This window comes from Rhopilema esculentum, chromosome 4 (genome assembly GCF_057945365.1).
Source record: "Rhopilema esculentum isolate cy_ngs chromosome 4, ASM5794536v1, whole genome shotgun sequence".
Classification (NCBI taxonomy): Eukaryota; Metazoa; Cnidaria; class Scyphozoa; order Rhizostomeae; family Rhizostomatidae; genus Rhopilema; species Rhopilema esculentum.
This window is the reverse complement of record NC_142818.1, coordinates 5,372,648-5,384,764: the sequence shown is the minus strand read 5'-3', so window position 1 is coordinate 5,384,764 and position 12,117 is coordinate 5,372,648. Positions and strand designations below refer to the sequence as shown.

The following is a 12,117-nucleotide window of genomic DNA, read 5'->3' as shown; positions in this document are numbered from 1 at the left end:
CTCGGGTGATAAAAGTTCTCTGTCTCAAAGCCTTGTCGTGCTTTTACTTTGAGATCAAAAGTAACTGTGGGTAATGTTTTATCATATTATCACTTTTAATCCAATTTGCTGACTTTATATCACCATGAATTGTAATGGACATAAAAAGGTGGGTATAAAGACAAGCCTTTTGCTCTAACCGATAACAGGCCACTGATAAAACATTCAGTGAATGGTCCATTTTTTGCTTCAGCGGATTGAAAAACTTTTCTAAATGATACTTCTATTTAGTATCTCTTTGTAACTTCTGGATGACAGTTCATCTCTGATCATGTAGATATATTTGAATATGACCTTAATTTGCAGCTTTGTTTTACTAAGTTACATCAAGCTACCTTTGGCTATACATGCCCGATTTTTACAGTTAATTTGATACATCACGAAAAGATATCTTCAAACTAATTAACATAACTGACAAATTTAATTAACAGAATTGAAGAACAAGGGCTTTTTTGATAAAAGTAGCTGATTTCACAAGACTGTAGTTATTAGAAATTTTACCATTTCAACTTACTCTTATTATACAGAAAGGGCCATGAGTACTAGTAACCAGCCAGAGTTTACAATGGAACTGCAACGATAATTTTGTCACAGAATTTATGTCAATCTTGAATATTCTTTGTCTACTACCTATCTATTGGTGTGTTGTTATTTTTTATTAGGCAGAAGGTATTCTTAGCGTAAAAGAAGGCAATGGGTACAAAGCCAAGTGGTCCATGTAAACATTTCAAAAATCTCTCCTACCGTCAAGATTTGCCACCATCAGTGTTCACGTAACAGTAATTTCCAGATATGAACTAGAGCATGGCACGCGGTTCGTGTCCTTTTAATTTCAAAACTTCAATACAATCGTCTTTATTATTCTTTCTTATCTTATTGACGTGGAAAGAGTCAATCTAGTTTCTATAGTGTTAAAGCTAGCAAAGAAAAAGCCAAATGTTATCTTGGATTAATTAGATTTCAGTGAATTAACGTTTCATCTAATTTTGCTTTGGCCTATGAACATATCAGTTCTACAATTTGAATCCCAAGCACACATGATTCAGGATACACTATTATCAACAGACACAAGTAGCACGTTTCTTTGCTTTGCCGCTCATCTGCAGTCTGTGAATGCAATAGTGTTTGTGTTTTTGTGGCTGCTTTTGTTTCATCTCCAGAATAATTCTAACGCTTATTGCCAAGAATACAGTGGCGCAGCAGCATAGGTTCCCAATCCTTGGTTTACGAAGATATTTAAATTTTGCATACCTTATGGACAAGACCAATCGGAGTTCAAGAATTCAACAAGAAACATATTCCACCCAACCAGGCATCGCGCAGCCATTTGGCTAACAGTGGCTATAGCCCCCTCCTTCCCACTTTTTTGCAATAATATCTTCGAAAGTTTTAGGAAAGTTTACTAAAATGCAACTCTGAAAAGTTTAACCTAGCAGACCTTTCGTAATAGCGGTTCTTCTTGACTAGGAACCCTTTACTGTCCAGTTTCTTGGTATTAAATGAATAGGTTACATTTACTATCTTGGTCAAATTGGTGTTTAATCATCGTAATGCTAAATTATCCCTTTCATAGTAATTGAAATGTTCCCTCAATCGGACTGTTCATAAGAAAGGGATGGAAAAAAGGAAGTATCTTATGAAAAGGGGCGTTTTCCGGTGCTCTAAAGGGCGAGGCCTCGAAGAATGTCGGGGGCAAGCTCCAAGCCCCTTATTGCAGCCCCCCGATTTATAGATTGGTGTGTGGTCCCTGCAGCCGCATCTAGAAAAGTATTGTAAAATGTACTGAAAAATAACTTATTTTCTTTTTTGCAAAGTATCGATACTTTGATAAATTTCTAAAAAAACTTTTTTTACTCATTAAAACTTTTTTTGCAGTCGTTAGTTACGAAGGCTTTTTGCGGTCGTACTTAATGTTAAGATCTTTACAAGTCGACATTGATATTGATGTGTGACAGGCCTGGTAAAATGCTACATTCCACTGTCGTAAAAACATCTATTCAGTTATTGTAAAATACCCATTTATTTCGCAGTTGAAGTTGATATAATTTGATTAAGCAAAGGCACATTTTCGTCGCTATGTTGACGCGTGAGAGTGTTCCACTCCCTTGATAAAAATTTCATTGTGAAAACGAGGAGTTTTTTGCCATTTAGGGGAACTTCGTCGGCAAATATTCAGACTTGTCGGTAAATAAAGGATGGTGCACCCACTTTTTCGGGATCTGAGTACGCCCTTGAGCACAATAGCTATGGACAGCCTTGTAAAAGGACTTGACTCGAAATCTCTTATTGAACTCTTTTAAGAGTCATCTTACTACTACATTAGGCTAATGATCTTTGAAGCCCCCTGGAGCAAATATACTTCACGACGCTTATTCTGTATTCTGACAAGAAATAAATCTTTTTAAACACCAATGAAAATTAAAACAACAGTAACTTCTTGAAGATTTAAAGAGCTTGCTTACTTAGCTATACCTAAATTGGGCCTTGATAGTTCATCTGCGTTACTCTCGAGTTGTAAATAAAAAATTTATTGTAAATGTAAGCTAACAAAGCAATTTCGCTCTTATGAAATGATCGTTTGTTTTAGCAGCTGATAATTCTACTTTCTACAGATTTCATTGAAAAAGTGTCAACTTAAAAACACTTATTAAAGTCAGCTATGCAATTATTAGCAAATAAGGAGCTTATAAACAGCAAAATCTTGATCAGTTCAATGCCAGTTCAAGCTAGATCAGTGGCATCTACCTGAACAAGAGAAGATTTCTATTCAATCAGTAAATTTCAAGAGTGTCTTGAAAATATGGAGGTATGCAATTAAAATGCTAGGTACTCCTAAATCTCTAGTTTTAAACTCTAAAGCATTTAATCTATAATAAAAAAGCTTTCTTATTTGTTTAACTAGTAAAAGGCTGCAAATTCTCTTCTATTATATGTTGCTGTCTGTTGCCATGGACCTGTAGCAGTCATTCGAATATAACATATGTTTTGTTGATCATCAGAGACCTCGACGAGTATTTTTGTAGGTCTCAATATATTTTCTTATTCTCAGATCGTCAAGGTGGCGATTCTAGTCGCAATGGCTGTGTTAGTTGCAGCACAAGATAGCGCAAAGTTTGAGAAACAAATTAAGACGTTGGAAGCAAAGCTTACAAGTGCAACGCGACAACTGATGTTGCAGCAGTTTTTTACAGAAGAAACACGTCGAGCAGATGGCAATTCTGGATTGAAGCAGCTTCGTTACTACAGACACGACGACGTCAATTACAATACACCTTCACATGTAGGTAGGTCTGTCGCTGCCATACACGACCATGCAAACAATGACAGAACAGTTGGAATGGGAGAATTCATTGCAGTTTTAAATGGAGTGGAATTCAGGACACGTCACAACGACTACAGGCTGTACATGCCACATCGAAACAGCAGCACGTACGGTGCAACAGAGCCTATCCCGTTTCCAGAAGTGCCACCTTCAGTTTTGAAAAAAACCACTTTGAAAGAACAGATCGATGAACTGCATAATTATTTCAAAGCTTGGAGGGATAGTGACTATTCAAATTACGACTACAGAAAATACTTCCAAGCTGTTCTTTGTTACTTGGAAGGAGCATGGACTACAGCAGGTGGAAAAATTGACGAACCATTTGAAAGTGATCGTCATTTTATCGATGCTGCTAACTGGTTTGATTTACAAGAACGAGTAAGATACACTTCATACACAGGTAAGGCAATTCGTTCACTGTGTTGTCTAATCTTTGCAAGTAGGCACCGTATTCCTGCTAAACTTTAACCAGCTTTGTTTAAATTTTTTCTTAACGTACAAAAATGAACCTAGAAAACGGCAAAGCTGTAGGTATTGCTACTTTCTATGACAAACATCATTTCATTACGCTTTACTCCGCTTCCTACTTAAGATAAAAGTGCCATTCCTTCTAACTATATTTTGTGACAAGCGCAACTTGTTGGGACAGTACTTAACAAAACTCCATGATGCCAGTTTTTCACAATTTCAGTAGTTCTGATATTCACCATTCCCATATTTTCTAGATGTTATTCTTGTAATGGCTTTTTGTAATAGCGATTAACAGCTGCTCACTCATTTTCGATTAACAACTGCTCGTATGGAGTAAACTAATTCTTTCTACAAAAAGGGACAAAAAGTCGTCTGGAGAACTTGGCCTACCTCCCAACTACCGTAATGGAATTCGTGAATGAATCTATACCGGTTTTCGCGCAGTGGAACTACCGTATTGCTTGCCACCCAGTGTCACATCATGTTCCGCTGAGCCATTTGGAGCTGGTTGAGGACATGAAAACCAGGATGTATGCAAAACAGACACGAGAAAAGTACCAAAACTCAAGAAGTGCTCGCTTCAGGCTTAACAAAAGCATTCCCGGAAAGCGATCTGCTGAAGAATTTTTGGACGTTTTGATGGGGGAAATTCCTGGCAAAAATAACTATCCAGGTGAATTTTACGAAAAAACATTAGACGGAACAATGGTCACAGATCTTCAGGGTAAGCCAAAAGACGTTTCCCGTTATCACAGGATTTTCAAAACGGTGGGAAAAGATGCAATGGGTCAGAGCCGTTACATGCGAGGCTTCTCTGATAACTACCTATTTTCAGCAAAGACCAATCAATCTAAAGTAGGTATACAATGAATAATTGTACACTGAAGCATTTTAAAGACTAAGAACCCACCAAACGCGTGTGGTACCTAATCAAATCAAAGCCAATTTCTGCATCGTTATACTTCGGTCATTCGTTATATTTTTCAGATTCAAACACACGTTATTCGTTATTATTGGGTCGTCTTTAATAACAAGCATCAATTTTAGACCTGATTATGCCTAAGGAGCTCAGTATTCTGTTCTTAATTACAATGCTGTAATGCACCGTCATATTTACCTATCATATTTCTTCGAAAGAAATGGGCCATTTATTCATCAAACATGTTCTAATTTTGAAAATGAGTTGAAGTTAATCATTTTATACAGCTACTAATTATTATAAATATCCCCTTTACTAATAGATATAAGCGTTGGTGCCAGTAAATGTTAAAAAACGTTCGTCGTTTTTGCAGCCATTCACTCTCCAAAATTTGTACGTGCTTTGTTTTACGACTAGGGTATATGACCCACGTAGGCTATTTCCTTAACGCATTGATAAAAATGCATAGACAAAAAAAAAATTGCCCCCAAGCGAAGAGTATGATTGCTACTGAATGGCTTTTTACGGGTCTACTTTTTTAGATGAAGCATTTTGCATTGAGCTCAGCCTTTCTCATTTCGGAAAATAGGTTGCTGGAATACAAAGAGAAGACAAATCTAAATGCACTGGGCGCGGAAAGGATAGAAAATGTCCGATGGTTACGCATCGATACTCGTATGCCATTCCTCTTGAAATGATCTACCTCACTCCTTTGACAAGTTGGAATTTTTACAATCTAACTTACAGAGGATCGGCAAGGGGTGCAGAAGGGAAAAAGGTTACTGAAGGCGGGCGAAATGGAGATTGTAAGGACCCAGCAAAGCATTGGAATGGGCTCAATAGCAAAACGTACTACATGACTCCAAAGGCATTTTTCAGTGGTGAAGAACACGACACTGATGCTGCAGACACAACCAGAGGTATTATACGCTACCATGGCAATAATGATAGTCCCTTGCGCATGTTAAACAATAGAGATAATCAGAAAATGATTGAAATGACTCAATGAAGAATAATGATGAAAGTAAAAATTGATCGAAATAAACCTTCTCTAATCTGATGATGAAAATAAGCATTCAAAATTCAAATCAGTCAGAGAACAGCAAAACAATCAGACAATAATCAAAATGGTTCAATGAAGAATAATTATTATCACTCAGAGACACATGCCTCTAATGCATCAATGAAAAATTTTATTTTGTCTCTATTGTTCTCAAACAATATTTTCCTCCATTAGATATACCCTGCTTGGAAGGAAAATCATTATGAATTTTTTTTACATGTTCTAATGATTATCTTGCAGGTACATCATGCGTTTTGGACCCAGAAGGAAAAGTTAGACAGGTAGTTGCTTCAGGCACAAGGATTATGCTGCCAGAAATCAATGGTGTGGGGAAACTTCGTACAAGATACCCAATATTCCCAGTTTACGGAGAAGGGTCACCCATCTGGAAGGAACTTAATGCAGTGATTGATTATATTATGGACCCAGAATCTCACCCATACATAAAGGAGGCAAAGGATGGAGACAATGGGGCAAAGAATGAAACCAACATAATTTTGAAAACTGGTGGCTCAAGAGTAACCTCTACAACACTTCATCACCACACTATAACATTAACAAGCAAAGAAGCAGAAGACATGAAGAAAAGTGGAAAAACTAGACTTTTCAAGACAACATCACATGCCAATGGCCATGAGCATGACCTAAAAATATTTTGGAGTGCAAAGAAGAAGAAGTTCCTATATGAAACATGTGACAATATGAAAATATGTTGGGACAAACATGCAAAGATGTTGGTGGAAGTGAAAGAAGATTAAATGCATGCAGATATAACTGAGTAAGAAAGACTGGGTTATTAATTTTCTGGGTAATGATTTCAGCTAATAACCTACAAAAGCTATATAATACTAATAATACTAAGTTCCAAATAAAATTTCATTTGACAAAACATTTTTGTCATTACATTTAATTTTCTTTTATCACCTAGCAATATCTAAAGGTCCACTTAAACGTTTAATTACAGTGACATCTTCAACTTCCTTTTTACTTAGTGCAGCTGACTGTATTTTCCTTGCAAGCATAACTTCCCAATTTTTTGAAAGAAATGTATAAACTTCAGGGACACCAAAATACTCCGCCCTTGCTCTACCTGTCCTTCCAGCTCTGTGAATAAAGTCTGTAGGATTCAGTGGACAATCATAGTTTATAACATAAAACAAATCTGGGAAATCCAAACCCCTTGATGCAATATCTGTGCACAACAAAACTTCACTCCCTCCTGCTCTCAGATCTTGAAAGACTTTATGCCTTTCATCTGGCTTGTCTTTTCCTGTTAGTTTTACATGCCTGATGGAGTTTTGTTCTAGATACTTTGAAAGCCAATTGCAAGTTGATGAAGAATTTACAAATATAACAGATTTCTTCTCTTTGGTGATTCTTGAGCACAAAAGCTTGATCAATTGTGATGGCTTATCAGGTTGTAAGGCTTTTATGAAAACATATTTAACATGGGGTAATATGTGATGCAATCTTGATGTTATAACCTCTAAATCTTTTACAACAGCTTTGACTTTATTAAGGACTCCAAACTTTGGAACAGTCGCTGCAGCAAATACAAATTTGCTTCGAAAATTGACTTTAACATCCCCACAGTTGCTAATATGTGGGGAAAGGTTATCGAACAATTCATTTGAAATGCCTTTGAAACTCGCATCAAACATTGTATCAACTTCATCAAATACTAGATAGTTTAAATCAGTAAAAAATATCTTCCTCTTTCTGACTAAATCAAGAACTGTTCCTGGGGTACCAACTATTATGTCAATTGGTCTTTCTTTTAATCCTTTGTGCATAAGCCTATCTTTCCCACCACCAATGCATCCAAGAGATCTCACAGGTACATGATGTGAAATTTCCTTAATCACAGTTAAGATCTGCACAGCCAGTTCTCTAAATGGTGCCACAATACATACCCGAGGACGTTGGAATCTAGTCATAATACCATTTTTTTCCTGTCTCTTAATAACATCCAATATTGGTACTAAATATGCAAGTGTTTTACCTGAACCGGTTTGTGCAGCACATAAAACATTTCTACCCTCCAATATTCTAGGTATGGCCTTTATTTGAATAACAGTAGGCTGACTAATCTTCAAGCTCTCCAGTCCTTGAATAATATCACTTCTTAAGCCCATTCCTTTGAATGTAACATTGTCCATTCTCAACCTGTGTATTTTATTATCAGTATTAGAAATGTAGTCAAAGGCAGGGTTTTGCCCACTTGGACTTATTTCAAACTCATTTGGGCCAGCAATGATGCTCTCTTTTCCAGAATAAGATCTCGTTGCAACGATAGGCTGGCCATTACCAAGGACCTTTGTCTTTCCCAAAACAATTGCTTGTCTGCTCTTCAATTTTACCCATTGCGTAGGGATACCAAAACAAGTATTACAAACTTGAGAATATGCATATACTTTTGTAAAAAATAGCATGTTAGTATGGTAAACTTGCTGGAAAACTAACGTGCAAAGGCAGACATTATAAACCTGCCTCTCAGTCATATACGGCGCAACCTCCTTTGGGCATCAGCAATCACCCAGCAATGATCACTGATCTAAAAAAAAACAGATTTTAAACAGATCAAAAAACAGTTTTTTTAGATCAATGGCAATGATATAGAAGCGCCGAAGGCGCTAGATGTCTAACTCATTGAACTGGTCTAACTGGGCATACCGTAAAAGCTCTATTAAGCCCCCGAGGGTCTTATTTATGTTTTTCAGTCCTAGAAGGTGGGCTTAAAAGAGAGGGGGCTTATTAGAGAGAGGGGGCTTACTAAAAATTTGAAGAATAAATGTTTTAAAATTGCCCTTGTCAACTTGTCTGTTATAAAAATGTTATACAAATGTTCTCAGAAAACTTCGCTAGCAGCTTCGAAAGTCTAATTTATCAATTATAAGGTCCTTATCTTCATCAAAATGACCAAGATCAATTGATAACCCTGGGATATCTTCTAAACAAATTTCGACTGACTTCTTAGGCGCAATAGCCTGATAACCAGGCCATTACTCTAACGGGATAAGTCTACGCTAGGAAATATACTGTAAATACCTAGTAGTGGTTTCTATCTTTAGTTTACTCAAATGTATGTTTTTTTCAAAGCCATTTTCAAGTTTTGTACCACTAAAAGATTGTTTCTATGTTGTTAAATCAGGTACCCATAAGTATCCGATCACAAGAATAATTCTAACACATAATTATTAAATGGAACTCCCCCTGTTTATAAAAATTTCAAGTGACCCTTCCGAGCCCCCTTAGTAAAGAGAAAATACTCAATTTATCTCAAATCTCTCCATTATCTCAAAGACGGTATACACAGAATCGACTATTCATTTTCATCAGCATATGTAACTAGCTCGATCTTCATTAGCCCTGGATATTTTTTCAGTCATCGTTCTCGCTTTGCTTTTATGGCTGCAATTTTATCTTCCAGCTAATGAGTGAAAAGTTATCATGGTATTTTGCTATGCAGTATATTAGAATTTCTACTTAAGCTCAAGACTGTTATATTACACTTTAACTACAGTGCAACTAAGTATATATAAAATAACTCACGGCCCTTTTCAACTCGACTTGTGGCAGAAAGGAGCAGAGAGACAACGACTTCTTTCGTCAGCACTTTGAACGAACAGCAAGATGCTTCTCCCAAAAAGCCTAATTCTTAAAACTACTACAGCGTATTTATAGATACAAGCATTTTACAACTATTAATAACAACCAATCAGCTAAAAACACGTAAGACCTACAACCAAAAGAAACATAGATAATTAACAGCGGAAATAAAGTGTTTGCCAAATATTTAAATTATACCCTACAATGGTTCGTTCGATCTGGTGCACAACAAGACTAAATATCATGGAAAAAGTATCCTACTGTAACTTAATAGCAGGAAGAAAAAAGATCACTCGAATGGAATATCCAGACTTTCTTGTTTGATGTCATTGCACCATTATAAGTTGAATGGATGCAGATTTACAACCTGAAAGTGATATTCAGGCGTTCAGGAGGGATAATTTATTTATTCTTTATGGGGCCCACCACTAGGCCCCTCCTGAGAGCCACTAATTTTAGCTTTTTTGCGTTACCATTCTTGCCCTTGATCGCTCCCACACGTTGATTGAAAAGAAATGGAGCTTGATATGATAGCCTTGAAATACCGTAAATACCTGGAAGTAAAATCTTTTAATAAGCCATCAAAACTCGAACAAACCACCCAAACATGCCCATAAAGGGGCTAAAACGAGATTCAAAAAAGGAAACCCCCATTCTTAGGGGTTGTTCAAAAAAAAGTTTACAAAATCATAAATTGAAGCACTGGTAATTTTTTTTCTGTTAAACTTTTTAACTCTACTGTTGAGAAAAAACCAAAAAACGGTAGTGTTAGAACCACTGTCCTAACAAAAAATTTTCTTTGACTTTAGTGTTGGCATTGTAGACCGAGAGTGTGGTGTGCTTTTACCTAATAAAGATGCAAATATACATGAAGTAGTAAAACTTGCCCGGGCAGCAGGACACAACCCCCTATAATCTATGCACATGGGAAATTGATAAAGCTAACAATCTTGTTAGGCCAATAAACAGACAGCCAGAGCACCAAAAGACCAGCATCAAAAAATAGCAAAGTCCTCAGTTATATACCCGGATCTGGACATAACAGAACTGGCATTAACGTATCAATTTGTGGTTAATTCTATGGATAACGTGATGAAAAATTTGAAACTGGCATATTTGGTTATGCCTCTCAACTAACATAAATAAAAGTGTAAATCCATATCTTATGCAGGGGCGGATCCAGGATTTTTGGTGACTATAGCTCAAATCTTTTGGGATCGGAACCACGCCCTCCTTGCTTGCGGGACACGCCCACTATATGGGCAAATGATAAACCATGTGTGTTTATAGTTGCTTCGTATTCATGAATATTCCTTTGAACATCCTTTTTCTATTTCCAGGGACGCCAGAGAAGAGGGTGTGGGGGTACAACCGCCCCTGTTGCCCTTTGGCAGAAGGGGCAAGGGTTGTTTTTAATAAAGTTCCCCTGAAACTGGCCAATTGTAATAATCAGAGAGATTCGTATGAAATTCTGAACTTCTCAAAACATGTAAAATAATTCCTTAAGCCGAAAGTAAGCCAATGTTGAAGATACCTATTGATACCTAAGAATTGCAGTTACGTATGAATTTGAAGAAGCTGAGAATTATCTTTCAAAAGCCTTTTTACTCAAGCCTGCCCCCCCCCCCCCCCCTCTTGCCGCTTGGTCGTTCCGCCGTCCCTGTCTATTCCCTAGTAGGTCCTTGCCTTTGAAGCTACATTACAGGGGACCCAGGATGTGAAAACGAGCAATAGTCTACTGTTGCTTTACAGGGGACAGAGAGCCGAGAAATACCGTGGATACTCATATTCTATTGGTTAAAAGGCCATTTTCAAACCTTACTATAGCTTGACTATAGCTCGCGCCAAAAATTATAGTACGGGTTTCATTGTCTTCGATGCCTTTTCGAGAGCAAATCCCCAGACCGACTATAGCTCGGAATATCCACTGTAGCTCAATTCTGGTTGGTTACTGTCAACAAAGAACGAAACTTCTGATTCGTCTAAGTTTTAATATTAGACCATTCTGCGCTCAGTGTTTTATATCTTACCTGGAGAGGCATTGTGATGACACATTGCCAGCAGTGCATGTTTGTTAATCGCATTTGATAACCTATACCGCTGCTTTCAAATGTGAATTCCGAAAATCAAACACTGAGATTTTGACTATAGCTCGAGCTACAGTTGCTATAGTCTGGATCCGCTCCTGTCTTATGCAAGCATTGTCTAGGATGCCAGATGCAGAGCCAGATGCAGATGTAATGTTAGGAGGCTAATGAGTGCATGCAATCTTATTAAAACATCCATGTGAAGTAGAATCATCATTATCTGTACCACACAAAATCTGTACCTACATGAGCATTTCAATTTGCCGGTGCTCGAAATGTGGAGCTCTCACTCCGGGAGGTTTACTTTGGAAAAAATTATGGGAATTTTCCTTTCAAAATAATTTTTTGACCCTGTCCTGGAATAAAATTTCTGTAAACATGAGACCTGTCCTGGAATAAAAGCTTTTATTTTATTCCAACTTTGAGGACAACGATTGGACAACACTTTCATTTCCATGACAACAAATCTGACAATCCTGGGCAAAGTATCTCTGATGAGCATACCTCTGCCAGAGAAAAGAGACAGAAGGTAGACACAGAAAAAGACACCAAGAAGATAAACAGCCAAGATCAAAAGTAAAAAAGTTTAAGACTCAGGACTGGCTGA

The 12,117-nt window shown here is 37.2% G+C and overlaps 2 protein-coding genes across 2 annotated transcripts; one reads left to right on the top strand and one right to left on the bottom strand.

Annotated features, from left to right (window-relative positions):
- The first annotated feature begins 2,699 nt into the window (after positions 1-2,699).
- LOC135691428 (uncharacterized) lies at positions 2,700-6,781 on the top strand. The gene is made up of 5 exons (XM_065209293.2): positions 2,700-2,845; positions 3,089-3,761; positions 4,191-4,687; positions 5,341-5,671; positions 6,055-6,781. The coding sequence occupies exons 1-5, from the start codon at positions 2,840-2,842 to the stop codon at positions 6,570-6,572; spliced, it is 2,025 nt and encodes a 674-aa protein (XP_065065365.2). The 5' UTR covers positions 2,700-2,839; the 3' UTR covers positions 6,573-6,781.
- On the bottom strand, positions 3,409-8,313 carry LOC135691432 (uncharacterized). The gene has a single exon (XM_065209299.2). The coding sequence runs from the start codon at positions 8,244-8,246 to the stop codon at positions 6,735-6,737; it is 1,512 nt and encodes a 503-aa protein (XP_065065371.2). The 5' UTR covers positions 8,247-8,313; the 3' UTR covers positions 3,409-6,734.
- Between the last annotated feature and the right edge of the window lie 3,804 nt (positions 8,314-12,117).

What these genes read in the sequence shown, in the direction of transcription:
- LOC135691428 (XM_065209293.2), top strand. An exon ending in AAGATACACTTCATACACAG is followed by an intron (nt 3,762 to 4,190) that starts GTAAGGCAATTC and finishes TTCTACAAAAAG; the next exon opens with GGACAAAAAGTCGTCTGGAG. An exon ending in CAAAGACCAATCAATCTAAA is followed by an intron (nt 4,688 to 5,340) that starts GTAGGTATACAA and finishes TTCGGAAAATAG; the next exon opens with GTTGCTGGAATACAAAGAGA.
- LOC135691432 (XM_065209299.2), bottom strand. Translation starts at nt 8,246, where the DNA reads ATGCTATTTTTTACAAAAGTATATGCATATTCTCAAGTTTGTAATACT.